This window comes from Meleagris gallopavo, chromosome 4 (assembly GCF_000146605.3).
Source record: "Meleagris gallopavo isolate NT-WF06-2002-E0010 breed Aviagen turkey brand Nicholas breeding stock chromosome 4, Turkey_5.1, whole genome shotgun sequence".
NCBI lineage: Eukaryota > Metazoa > Chordata > Aves > Galliformes > Phasianidae > Meleagris > Meleagris gallopavo.
Genome location: NC_015014.2, coordinates 36,518,977 through 36,532,053, shown reverse-complemented (window position 1 = coordinate 36,532,053; position 13,077 = coordinate 36,518,977). Strand labels below are relative to the sequence as shown.

The following is a 13,077-nucleotide window of genomic DNA, read 5'->3' as shown; positions in this document are numbered from 1 at the left end:
CTTCCCCAGTGGGACCACTTGACTATGCAAACAATGCAGCTTACCCCCTCTAAGATAAATTGATTGATTGATTTTTATTTTTTTTTAAATGTCTATTGTTCCTATAACATGGGCAACACCTGAAGGGTATTTTATGTATCATCTTTCTACTGTGAAGATGTTCCCCCAGAAGTAATAGGAATACAAGATAGATCCAGACTAACCTGCTTTGAAAAAGACAATTAAGGAATATTTTATTCACAGAAAATAGTCAGGACAGTTAGCTCCTTGCATAACTATTTCTCTGTGTTGCTGACACAGCCTGATCTATGGGCTAGTTCAGCCAGCATTCATATCTCTTCACTGGCTGGAGCAGTGAATGAATTAATTTGGATAACTGTGACAAAAAGCAAGATGCAACATCAATGTTGATCACATTAGACTTTCAGACATTTTTTGTAGCCCATCAAGCTGCTTTGGATGACTCTGCTATGCAACAAAACCTCTGAACCATACGACAGGTGGCTGAAATGCAGTATGCAGAATACTAACCTTCTTTTGAATACTGCATCCTTTTATGCTCAGATTTTGACTATATACTTGTGATCGTAGGGTGCTTTTTAAAAGCAGGTAGACTTGAGTTTACCTGGAGTCGTGGTCCAACAATGCTGGTCTTGTGTGAGCAGCTGGATTGACTCTTAAACCAACGTACAGCCTTAACAGCTCTCCTGAAAGAACGTAAAGTGTTTGTTAGAAGTAGATGTCTAGCTAGAAACATTTGTTTCATCAGCGTTTATTTGCAAAATTTTTGGTGTATACAGAATAGCCTGTGTCACAGTGATTCCTGAGCATGAGGGAGCACTTAGCAGTACACAACTAACTGGGAAGTTTAGGCTAATTGTGAATACAATTTCAGCACTGAGGAGAACAGTTTGCTGGGGCTTTCACCAGCGAATATTTTTGTTCATATCACAATGTATGCTTTTATATTTCTTAATGTTTTGATTTGTTTTTAATTAGGTAAACTTTTAAAAGCTGAATACATCCTCAGCAGCCTTATTAATGACAATGGAGCAACAGGTAAATATATATTTACTTTCCAATTTCATAATTACTATTTTGGTGGGACTATTTTTTTTTTTTTTGTACCAATTTTAACAGTCAGAAAAATTTCAAATACAGCAATCTGACATCAGTTTCTTCTCACCACCATTCCTTTGCTGTCCCTTCGTTATCACTTTACTACAGTATGGAACTCAATGGACACAATGATCTCCAGAGGTCCTTTCCAACCCCTGATTGTTTCATTCCGTGAACTGAGACTTTGTTTTGAAACTTCCACAGTTCATCTTTGTATGTCTCCTCTTGGGAGGAAAAATACTATGGATTGTCAGCCTTCCTACTAATTTCTCTGTAAAACATGGACCAATTTCAAGAAATTTACTGATCTAAAAAGCAAGGAAAACCTACACCCCCAAGAAAACAAACCAGGCTGAGTAATGCTTATGGTCTTATTCACACTGATCCTGTGAATGAAATTATACCTGTAACCCAGACCAGTAGCAGATAGCAGTGCATTTATTTACCAGTATTTTGGAATTAAGGAAAAGCGAGTGAATCCTGCATCTCGCAGCACCTCATTCCACGTCTGGGCAGACACACAAACTATAAAAGTGGGAATATTCTTTAATATGTGGTGATACTTTCAGAAACTACTTTTTTTTCCCTTCCTGTCAAATGACTATACCACTGGTAATATGACTTGTATGTGCCCCTGCAGATCTGAAACTATTTATAATGGTAAAAATTCACAAATTTGGATGGGCATCCAAAATGAAAATTTAATAATGGTTTTGAGAAAACATATTTTAGATTTTTAGACTTGTTAGCTAACTCTTAGTCTTCAGAGTGTATTTAGTCACTACATTCAGGTTTCTCAACAGCTATGAAAAAAAAATTAGCAAGCCTATTCTGGTTTTTGTTGTTTTGTTTCTAATGCCAAACTGAGATTCTCATACAAGAGTGGTCCTCATTAAAGAGAGCCTTAAACAAAATACCTCATATCACTGTTAAAGTGGTGGTTTCATTTTGTATTATAATCAGGTATCAAAATAGGTGTTGAAAGTATTTTGTTCTGCTGCCTATGTCAGTGACAACAAAAATATGCCATGCAAATCTTTTTGCTTTTTATTACAACTCAGTATGTTTATATACAGTGATTTTTTTTTGTTACTTCAAAGAAGAGAGGTACCTTTCACATTTTTATGTTGTTCTTATACTCTGTACAGCTGGCACTTAAACCACGTGCTGTCAGCTTATATTCCTTATTACACTACCCCTTTGTCATTTCTCTGGCTGTAAGATCTGACTCAAACCAGATGGATTCAATGGAAAGGTTCCTGGCAGTTTGCTGGGTTGTCCTCAGAGGCTGAAAATGCCAGCAGCATTATTCATTCTCTATTGAAATTTTTCAACTCTTTCCCAGGTACCTGGCAATATGCTAAGGAAAGTGATAGGATCCTTGTTCAGTCAGTCTGCTTACAAATCAGAGGACAGATTCTGCAAAAGCTGGGTAAGGCTTGTTTTTTTCTTTTTCTATAAGTATCTGTTCAAGTTCTTCACTATTCTAAATAATCCATTTGTAGTATGTCAGAATTTTAGCTTATGTGAAACATCTGCCCAGTGCCTGTAATGCAGTCACAGAAGATGAGGTATATACACATCAGTTGGAAGAAATAGAGACCTAGAACCATGTACCAAGCAAGCACATATTAGGAATTATCTTTTTATTATTAATGTAGCCAGAAGTCACAGAACATCCTGAAATATCGTTCCATTTTTCTTCTGATGTTTTTACCAAATTCACTGTTCCCAAAGGCATGCTATAGTTTAACAGAGATCTGTCACAGTGCTTTCCTCAGTCAATTCAAGAAGATCACTAGCATTCAGCATGATGGACTTCTCTATCCAGGACTTGGTACTTGAGGCCATCAGCTTTAATGTTACGCCCTTGCTGTGACCTTTTATCTTCAGTGACTGCTGAACTGAAGTCTTTCATGAACATACAATGTGTGTCCATATACAGCCAAAAGCTAAAGGAAACTAACAAACGTTCACTGTCACCAAAACAAAAATGCTTTCAATGAGGAAATATTGTTGGTAGGTGGGTGATTAGATTAGATGATACTGGGGGTCTTTTCCAACCTTGGGGATTCTATGATCTATGGATTTATGCTGTTTTGAGGGCTTCTGTCTCTAGGAAGTGTAAAATACACCTAGCCTGTTGAAAGCTACCTGGAAGAAGTAGTCTGTATAGTAATTGTTTTCTGTTTTATTCCAGGGATGTGGTATGAGGCAGCAGAGTTAATTTGGGCTTCAGTTGTGGGGTATTTCAAACTTCCTCAACCAGATAAAAAGGTAAGATCTCCTTTTCACTCTGGATAACCTTACTAACATAATAATGATTCCAGATTAGCATCTTTTTACTTCAGTCATGTTTTTTAGAAATAGTCTTTCAATTATGCACCTCAGACACCATTAACACTCAGGGCAAATATTCTAGCTGAAGTATTGCACATCATTTATGCATGCACGCACAGGCTTGTGGACACCTTTTTTCCTGCAGGGGAATGAAAACGATCATTTTCATTAAGCAGGATCATCTGAAGTGAACCATCACGTAGTATGTCACAGCTGCTTCTAAAAAGGACTCACTAATCCTACAATGCAGCCCCAGATTTTTGTGTTTTTTTTTTTTTCTAGGACTACCACTGAATTTATTTAGTCAGTAACTCAGCTGTTTGCTGGAGAGTTCACAAGCTGCCCTATGCTAGCAGTTGTGGGTGATGGATATCCTCTGGCCCTTTGGTACCTAAACACCTAGCATATCTGTCTTCAACAACTTTGTGAGGCATGGTCACACTAATCTTCCCACTGCCAATGAAGCAGTAGTCACACCAAGTGCCCGTAGCTAAACAGGAATGTGAACATAAGTCTTGTGAGTCCTGGGGTGATGCTTTAAAAATTTTTGTAATTGTACTCCAGCAGAGGGTATACCACAAAAACAGACCTCATCACCTCTCCTATACCTTAATTGTCAGCACCTAGGAAAAGTAGCTAAGGAAAATGCAGTGCTGTTCAAGTTTCTGTTGAAACTCAGAACTAGTAGCAATTAGGATAGTTACCACTTAAGGAAACTCTTAAGTATACAGCAGGCTGCACTTTCTGCAAGTTCAAATTGATAAAACTCTACTACTTTGAGATGACCACTCTGACTTACTTAGCAGTGCTTCCTTTTGGAACCTTTTTTTTGTTTTGTGTGGTTCTTCCTGTTGTACATACAACCTAACTTACTGCAATCAACAATTCATAGCAAAGGGAAAAACCCTACCATTACTTTCTATTTCTTTTCCAGGGAATTGCAACTTCCTTGGGTATTCTGGCAGATATATTTTCTTCCATGAATGAGAAGGATTATGTCCGTTTTAAAACCAATGCAGCAATTAACCTGGTAAGACTTCTGGTTTGTTTTTTGTGAGTGCAGATTCTTCAGACAAATTGTATGTCATTGTCTCAAATTCACCCGTATTTTGTCCATCCTCCAGTTTCTAATCTTTGCTGAGAAGGCTGAAGCAAATTCCATTGTTCCCATTCGAAATATTTATTAGCACCTAGATAGAAAATTGCCTAGCTCCAGGAAAAAGAAAACCGCAAGAATAACTATAGAGTGTGTATATATTTATGTACATGTATAATAGACAGACGATTTACAGAGCCAAACCTGATACATCTATGGTAAACTTAAGTAAAAAGTCTTCTTCAGAAATATAAGTGGTTGTTGTGTCAGATTTTGTGTCCTGCTCTAAGATTTAAATGCATCAGAAATCTACAAATTCCAATGGATTCTGATGGGTAAAGCTGCCTTCCTCCAGTCAGATAGGGTTGCCACTCAGATAAATCCTTCTCTTTGAAAAGACAGCTGTTAAGATGGAGCTTCTCTTACCTTTTTTTTTGTTTGTTTGTTTGTTTCACCAGACCCTTCTCCGGGAGTCCAGCCATCGCTTGCTATCAGCTGCTGAAGCCTGCAAATTAGCAGCAGTATATAGCCAGTATACCCCGCTGTTTGTGCTCACAGCTGTGGTGAGTATTAGTCCACACTCTGGAAGAGTTATGTGTGCAAGAGAAGAGTCTAGGCTATTAAATTTGGCTTTAATATAGCTTCCAAGCTTCATACCATAGAGTATGCTCCTATCTGCTTTGCAGATGCTATATGTTACACTGGACTCTAATCTGAAGCTAAGCAGATGGGAAGAAAGCAGTATCTATCCATAGAGCAAGGATGGTCTTTCAAGATCAACTGGGAGTGCTGCTTCTCCTTTAACTCCAAATATATTTCAAAGGTGAAAAAGCAAGATTGTTTCCTCATGGAAACACAGCAGCAAGCAGTTAGAGCCACTATTCGCTTTCAGTTGTAAGAAGGAAAGAAAGGTATTTTTTCCTCTCATTTATTTGTGACAGAGATACAAGTTTTTAATTCCTCTTTTAAACTCCTCTTTTCTTCCCTCCCAGAACATCCGTGGAGTGTGTTTGCTGTCCTATAGTCACTCCAAGGACTGTCCCCCAGAAAGCAGGAAGTTCTACTTGTCTGAAGCCAAAGAATCCTTTGAGATCGGCCTCCTCACCAAGAATGATAACAGTCATGTCACCAGCAAGCAGGAGCTCCACAGTTTTATTAAAGCTGCTTTCTGCCTCACAACTGTGCATAGATGGCTCTATGGGGAGAGTGAGAAACTCCGAGAGGTTGATCAACTTTGTAGAGAAGCCATAGCAAAACTGCATACCTACAGCACTTCATTTACAGAAGAGGAAGAGAAAGGAGTGCTTGCAGAAGAGATCATGTCTCTGATCACATCTGTTAAGAAGCTCCTACAAGTGGAAACCTTCCCTAATTCTGATGCCAGGTCTTATGTGCCAGACAGCTATAAAGGGGCAGTGAAAAAACCTGTCCTGCATGGGGAAGCAAACTTTGAGAAAATCCTTGCCCTGAATTCTCAGCACCATCTCTCAGTGTGTGAAGTGTTTAAAAATCCTTGCAGAATTAAGGAAAACACACTGGGAGAAACGCATGTGGGAGCCTGTATCACAACTTTAAAAACAGAAACCAAAAATACAGACACAATGTGTACCACTGATGACACAGTATACCAGAGGAAGGGTGGTGGAAAAATGTTTAGTACACCAAAAGTGGAAAGTAGCTCAGAGAAGCTCAGTGGCCAAGCAAGAAACAAACAGAGCAGTTCTGATGTGAGAAATATTTCCATTGAAAAAGGGACTGAATCATTAAAAGGAGTAATAATTGATGAAAACAGTGTTTTCAACAGATGGCAAAACAGAAGTCAAACCCCTTCTTCAGAGAATGCTTGGTGCAAGCTGTCACTATCAAGTTACTCTTCCAGCTGGGAGGAACTAAACTGTAATAGCAACAAGGAGTCACCCAGTGGAGGACAGCAACAAGAAAAGTGCTCAGTGGAGGTGCAATGCTGCACAACAGAAACAGATGAAAATGGTCAAGCTGCTTACATGCACTCATTGTTGCCCAAAGCTCAGTATACTTCTCCTAGAGAGCTTCCATATAGTTGTTTGAGGTCACCTCAGCCTTTCTTGGGGGTAGACACACCCCTAACTCGAAGGCTTGGGGGGAAGGCTTCTCCTGAGGGAGTAAAGCTGAGGGAAGGAGAGAACTTTTCGGAAGGGAAAGCGGAGACGAATAACACAGACTTAGAGAACAACTCGGTTCCTTCCCTCATCGCTCCTTCTTATCTTGCCAGGATGGAGAAGGAGGAGTGTTCTTCCTCCTCCTGGGCGGAGTTGGAGCCCTGGGTGATGGCCGCCCGGCCGATGGGCGCAGGTTGCAGCACCACGGACAGCGCCAGGGTGGGCCACCTCCCCTCCGGGATGGCCGCGCCCCCGCCCCAAAACAGTTGTGTGGGGCGGGACCAGGGGGGAGGAACCCTTGACAGCACGGAGCACCCCTCGCCCGACGTCAATCGTCCCACGAGTAGCGCTGCTGCTGCAGGATCTACAGGCAGCGAGCCAAAACCAGCCAGCAGCTCCTTCGTGAGTGAGTGGCTGATGAAACCTGCAGCCATGGTCGGACACAGATCTCTCAAAGTGCTTGAGGTTGACCCCCAGGCAGAGACTGTAGATGACACTGAATTTGATTTCATCAGTACTGGAGAGTTAGTAAGCAGTTCTCCCAGAGTGACTGCTCCAGAGCTTCTGGTGGCTCCAGGTGCACCAATAGGTTTGCCTTTGCGAGGAAACGCATCTGTAACAAAACACTTTGATTGTGCTAGTACTGAAGAAGAAGAGGAAGAGGAAAAGCCTCAGAGCAACAAAAGACTGTTCAGTTCATCACTGCATCCATGGCACAGGTCAGCTCAGATGCCTAGCGGTTCCCCTGAAAATCCATTTTTAAGCCTGAGGGGAAGTGGTCTTGTCTTCCCACCCAGGAGAACCAAGGAAGAAATCCTTGATGCTCGGATTCTGAGGGATGACGACTATGTGCAGCTTCTGGCAGGAGTAGAACACAACTGGCTTGTCCAGAGACTGATGCCTACTGGAATGTTTAAGTCTAAACAGCTTCATAAAGCATACTGTAAGTTTCCTCACAGGAACAGCCGTTTTCAAGCAATGCTACTTCCACACAAAACAGCTTTTACTCAGGCTTTTTAACCTCATAATTTAGTCACCACTTTCTAGGCTTTTATAAGTTGTTGTTCTAAGAGGTTTTGTGCAGCAGTTTTAGTAACAGAAGAACACACCCTTGAACCACTTTCTCCTATTCCTTCTTATTCGCTGGCACATCACTGACAGCTTAATAGAGATGGGCTCCACCTCCATGACCACATCAATCCCTCCTGCTTCATCCCTTCATGCTATAGGTATCTCAGGTCACTTGGTGCCTTGTGCCAGTTCATCAAGTCATTTCTCTCCCTCTCCTTAAGCCCATTTAGATTCCACATTTCATCCTGCAAACTATGCATTGAGACAATGATTATTAAGTTAATCATAAATAACAGTTTATTTGCTGTATCTTAATTTGTAGACCCTTATTGAATATACTAGGAAATAGAGAAGTTAGGAGCAGCATCTCTGTAGGATGCCTCATTAAGCTCATTAAGTAAAACCTGCTGGGGGCTCATCCTATCATGTTTCAAATCTGTTTAGCAACTTTTGTCCTTGATGTAGACCTAGATACTTCTTAGCATATATTTGTTTGCCTGGAACTTTGCCTGGATATCTTGTCTCCTCTGTGATGGTATGTCATCCCTCAGCACAGGCTTACAGAAGTCTTAAATTGTTCAGTCTACCTGCAGTGTTTTCTTTTTGCAGCTGCTCTTCTTTTGAAATACTCAAAGAAATCAGGCCTCTGGACGGGCCAGGAAACATCTGTATTCATTGGGGACTACCTGAACGTGGCAAAAGAAGGCAAACAGAGAAATGCATTTTGGATACACTTCCTGCACCAAGAAGAAAGCTTGGGAAGGTACTGATCAAACCAGTTTCTGAAAGAAAAATTTTCAGTGCTACTTCTGTGTAATCATGAATGAATACTCTCTGGTAAGACTCATCTTATACCTGTGATTCAGCTAGTACACTGCTTTGTCATGCTGTAATTTTTATAAGGTATTTTCAGAAGATAGAGTTTTCACTTGGACAAGTGCAGAAATTACAGTCACAAGGGAAGATTTTTTTCTTTATTCTCTTTCAATTTAGTTTACACTGAGTTAGCCTTTGATTCACTTTAGCAAGAATGCTTCATTGCTTTTTTAAATCTGTTGAGCACTTTGCAATTGTCACTATGCTAATTCTTCTCATTCCATCTAACTCTCTAATTCTGAATTTTTGGGAAGAAAGGGCTACTTTACTGTTGTCTTCTAACAGTCATGTTATTGTTCATTTGCTCATGACAACTCTTAGAACTGACTACATTCATCCATGCTGAAACAAACTCTGGTGAGCTTAAATGAGCTTAAGTGTCACTTTATTTGGCTTCTAGATTTGCATTAGGGAATTCCTATTTCTGCTATTCCCTAGCACCCTAATAAAACATACTTAATTTGAGATAAACTTGTTCTGTAAGGTAATTTTACCCAAAACAACTGTAAGTAATTAAGCTAACATAGATTCCAGGTACAAGCATAAAACAAGCTCTCCTAATCCTATTCATGGGAAGGCAATACATCATTTTATGTTGCTGAAGAGGGTGCAAGCACAGAGTCGTATTAGTACCTCAGACGCAGATCAGACAGTTTGCTCACCTACACCTACACCAGCATTTGTTCCATTCATAGGCCAAGAAATACAGCCTCATACCTGCTCCCATCTGAAAGAAGGAAAGCTTAATATGGTGCAGGGCCTGAGTCAGTAAGAAGTTACCCTAGCTAACAGACAGCTGTACCACTGAGTACACAGCTCCTAACCTAGAACTGCTTTACAACAAGATCTTTCTTAGCACAGAGTGAAGAAGCAACAATAGCTACAGGCAGAGAAGTTCTTCAGTTGTTTAAGTTTAGCAGTGGGTGCATGCAATGGATGCATTTGTTCTGAAAGCTGAGTTAAAATCACCTATTTGCCTCAATTAGGCCTCAACATGAGGAGAGCTCTACTTGCTGCAAATCACAGATTGTAGATTGTTATTAGAAGTAGCTTAAGAATTCTTATGTGTTAAGAACAGTATTTTAAAGTTTGACTTTAAATCTTTCCTTAATGAAACCCTTCTCTTAGGATCTGGTTAATCCTTACAGTATTTTACTATAGGAACTGGAAAAAAGCCCACACCTTTAATCACTGTAATTTTAGATGTATCACCAACAAACAGCTGGCTGCCACACTCTGCTTTGTGTACCACAAGTAAGGCTTCCTGAGTGCAGTGTGCTGCAAAACTGACTACAGCAAAGATTTTTCTGCTTGTTTAGGTATGTTGGGAAAGAATATAAAGAAGAAAAGGGGCTTCTTCATCATTTCAGTGATGTGGAACGACAAATGACTGCCCAATACTACGTGACAGAATTCAACAAAAGGCTGTACGAGCAAAAGGTCCCTACCCAAATCTTTTATATTCCATCTGCAGTACTTCTGGTAAGAACTATCTTCAAAACAATGCCAGGGAATTGACGGGAAAAGAGTCATAATCATTGTTTGGTTGGTTGGTTTTGTTGTGGATTATGTTTTGTTTTGTTTAAATAGTTAGGCTACCTGTAGATGACATACTCTAATTCACGTGATATTACCTGGTAGATGCACCTGATCTTTTCAGGACAGGAGATACTTATGCACAGAGATGCGAGTTCAAAAAAATGCTGGTTTAAAAAAAAAAATAGCTATGTCCTGATGGAAACCAGAAATTCACTTCTGTATGAAGCTCTGGAGTCATGCAGTCTTTTAGATCATTCTAACAGTATACCAGCATCTGCAGGGTACAGAGCTGAATTCACAGTTTCATTATTTCTAGCTTTATGCTACTTGCTAGTAAGGCTTAATGACAACCTGGAATCAGTACTTATGCTAGTCTCTGCACAGAGTAATTACTGGGGGCAAGAAAAAAACAAAAACACAACAAAACCCATCACTGGTTATTTGCATGTTGAAGAAGAACCAAGAGGAGCAGGGTTATCCAAATCTTTTCAGCTTTAGACACAGTCTTTTGAAAGAAGTTTCCCATTTGCTGGGCAAACTAGATATTTGTAGAATTTGTTGCTTGGTTTGGCCTGCCAGGTTGGCTTTGTGTTGGATCTGGTGACATCACTGTTCTTGATAAATACAAGTTCTGAACAGCCTGTGTTTTGAATTAGCAGTAGATTAATATGGGGACTCTTTCCATCTTATTCTAGCAGGAAAAACAAACAAAACAGAAATTAAGTTGGAGGGTCGTTAGCATCCTTGTTTTTACACCTTTGCTTGGGTGACTGTCATTGAAACTCTCTTTTCAGATTCTGGAAGACAGAACAATAAAAGGATGTGTGAGTGTGGAGCCCTACATCCTTGGGGAGTTTGTGAAGCTGTCCAATAACACAAAGGTAGTAAAGAATGAGTACAAAGCCACAGAGTATGGTCTGGCCTACGGCCATTTCTGCTATGAATTCTCCAATGGAACGGAAGTTGTTGTTGACCTGCAAGGTTTGTATTGCAGTGAGCTTCATTTATTGCATACCCCCCCATGTTGCAGAATATGGTTTACAGTAACATACCCTCTCTAAATGACCTAAAGTGAGAGAGGTATGTGTAGGTGTTTTTTTTAACTTGAGCAGTGGTCTTGTCTGCTGTGTCACAGTAGGAGCAGGAAAGCTACAGTGCCCTAGTATGCCTCAGCTTCATGCACCCAATTAAGGTGAAGCCAATCTGCAAGGACGTGTCCTGAGGAAAGCATCTAAAGGAGAATCACTAAAAGAGACTGGATCTTCTTGTGCTTCCTCCTTCTCATAATCGGCAAGCCTAAAAAATTATCTATTCAGCTAATGAAGAGCTGAGCTCTTTGCTTAAAAGCCCAGGATATGACCTTTGAAATTCAACCTTTAGCACACAGATATGTCTAGGATGCTCATATACAATTTAAATATCCATTATGTACCTCCTAGGGTTTTATTCTGCTTTTACTGATGTTGGTGTAAACTGGGAATCACTGAAATGCCATTATCAGTAGATTTGCTGTGCCAAGCAGCTAGTACTGAGTGTGATGGTGCAAAGGCTGTACTGTTCAGTAACAAAATGTATCCCTCTTTTGCAGGCTGGGTAACAGGTAATGGAAAAGGTCTCATCTACCTCACAGACCCGCAGATTCATTCTCTCAATAGCAAAGATGTTTCACGCTCTAACTTTGGGAAGAGAGGAATTTATTATTTCTTCAACAATCAACATGTGGAATGCAATGAAATCTGCCATTGCCTTTCTTTAACAAGACCCTCATTAGAGACACCAATGTAGACTCACAGAAGACAGCCAAAGAGAGTATGGCCCATAAGCTGAATGGTATGGTGGTATTTATCACACAATTAGGAACATGTCGTCTTGGTGAGAACAGGGCCTCTGAGATGGCATCCATGTAAGCACCTGCAACAGTTTGGGAAATGTAGTGTAATGCCAGGTTGTACCGTGTTACCATCTTGAGTACCATCTGAAACGCGTTCTTACAACCATCTGTAAGACTTAACAGAAGAACATAAGATAAAGAAGAAAGCAGCCTCCAAAATTCAGCAGAGATGTACTACAAGACTGTACAAACCTCTAATGCATCTACAGACCCAGTTAGGGCAATAGGCACCATCTGCTTTTTGGAAAGAGTACAAAATGGAGTGAAGCAGAGACTTGTGTTTCAGCCATCCGTAAAATTCACGGAAAGTTGTATAAATGCTTCAAGGAACAAATGGCCATGTCTGGGGCTGATTGAAAAATAAAGACAATTTATTTCAGAGGAGTGTTGGAACGCTATAATGAAACACAATGAAAAGTGTAGCAATGGCTCAATCAAGGCCTCACTTAGCATTTCTGCTACAAGTGTGTTCATGGGTGTGACCATGCAGTATTTAAATAGATGGAAATACCATTTTACCTGTGACAGCTGAGAAAACTGCTGTTCTTCAAGAAAAAAAACAAAAAACAAAAAACATAACATTGTTCTCCAACCAGGAAACTCCATACATGAATAATTTAGGCCTGCTACATCTAGCAAACTCTTAGCAGAGTTTTCCAAGGGTGGAACAGCTCACACCTGAGGACAGTACCTCTTTTTGTCTGTGAGCACCATAAGTTTTATGATTTTATAATGAATTCCCGCAGATAACAGCCCCCACCAAGATCTGCTCCTCTCACCTCGCTCCACTCATGCAGCCAAAGGCTAAACCTTCACCTGCACAAAGAGGATTTTTCTTGATGATTCTGCCCATGCAGGGGTCATGCTTTATTCCCTCTCATACAAACAGCTGCAACTCAGACTACGGCCTTCAACTTAAACACTGCCGCTGAATTTCTGTTATTTTTCATGGCTGTTACATAGCATTGTACCCACAGAGCTTCAGATATTTAAGGCCAGCACTGGCC

General features: G+C 40.3%; 1 protein-coding gene across 7 annotated transcripts in view; it reads left to right on the top strand.

Annotated features, from left to right (window-relative positions):
* ALPK1 (alpha kinase 1) overlaps window positions 1–12,449 on the top strand; it is a 38,077-nt gene extending 25,628 nt beyond the window's left edge. For 6 of the 7 annotated variants that reach the window (XM_031553108.1, XM_031553104.1, XM_031553103.1 and 3 more), the window contains 10 exons: window positions 1,000–1,059; window positions 2,465–2,551; window positions 3,320–3,396; window positions 4,394–4,489; window positions 5,014–5,118; window positions 5,548–7,636; window positions 8,374–8,527; window positions 9,960–10,122; window positions 10,974–11,160; window positions 11,768–12,449. In XM_031553108.1, coding sequence (XP_031408968.1) covers window positions 1,000–1,059; window positions 2,465–2,551; window positions 3,320–3,396; window positions 4,394–4,489; window positions 5,014–5,118; window positions 5,548–7,636; window positions 8,374–8,527; window positions 9,960–10,122; window positions 10,974–11,160; window positions 11,768–11,964 — 3,215 coding nt within the window. In that variant the 3' untranslated portion in view covers window positions 11,965–12,449. The remainder of the gene's footprint in view (window positions 1–999; window positions 1,060–2,464; window positions 2,552–3,319; window positions 3,397–4,393; window positions 4,490–5,013; window positions 5,119–5,547; window positions 7,637–8,373; window positions 8,528–9,959; window positions 10,123–10,973; window positions 11,161–11,767) is intronic. The other variant, XM_031553107.1, reaches the window with a different exon arrangement.
* The last annotated feature ends 628 nt before the right edge of the window (window positions 12,450–13,077 follow it).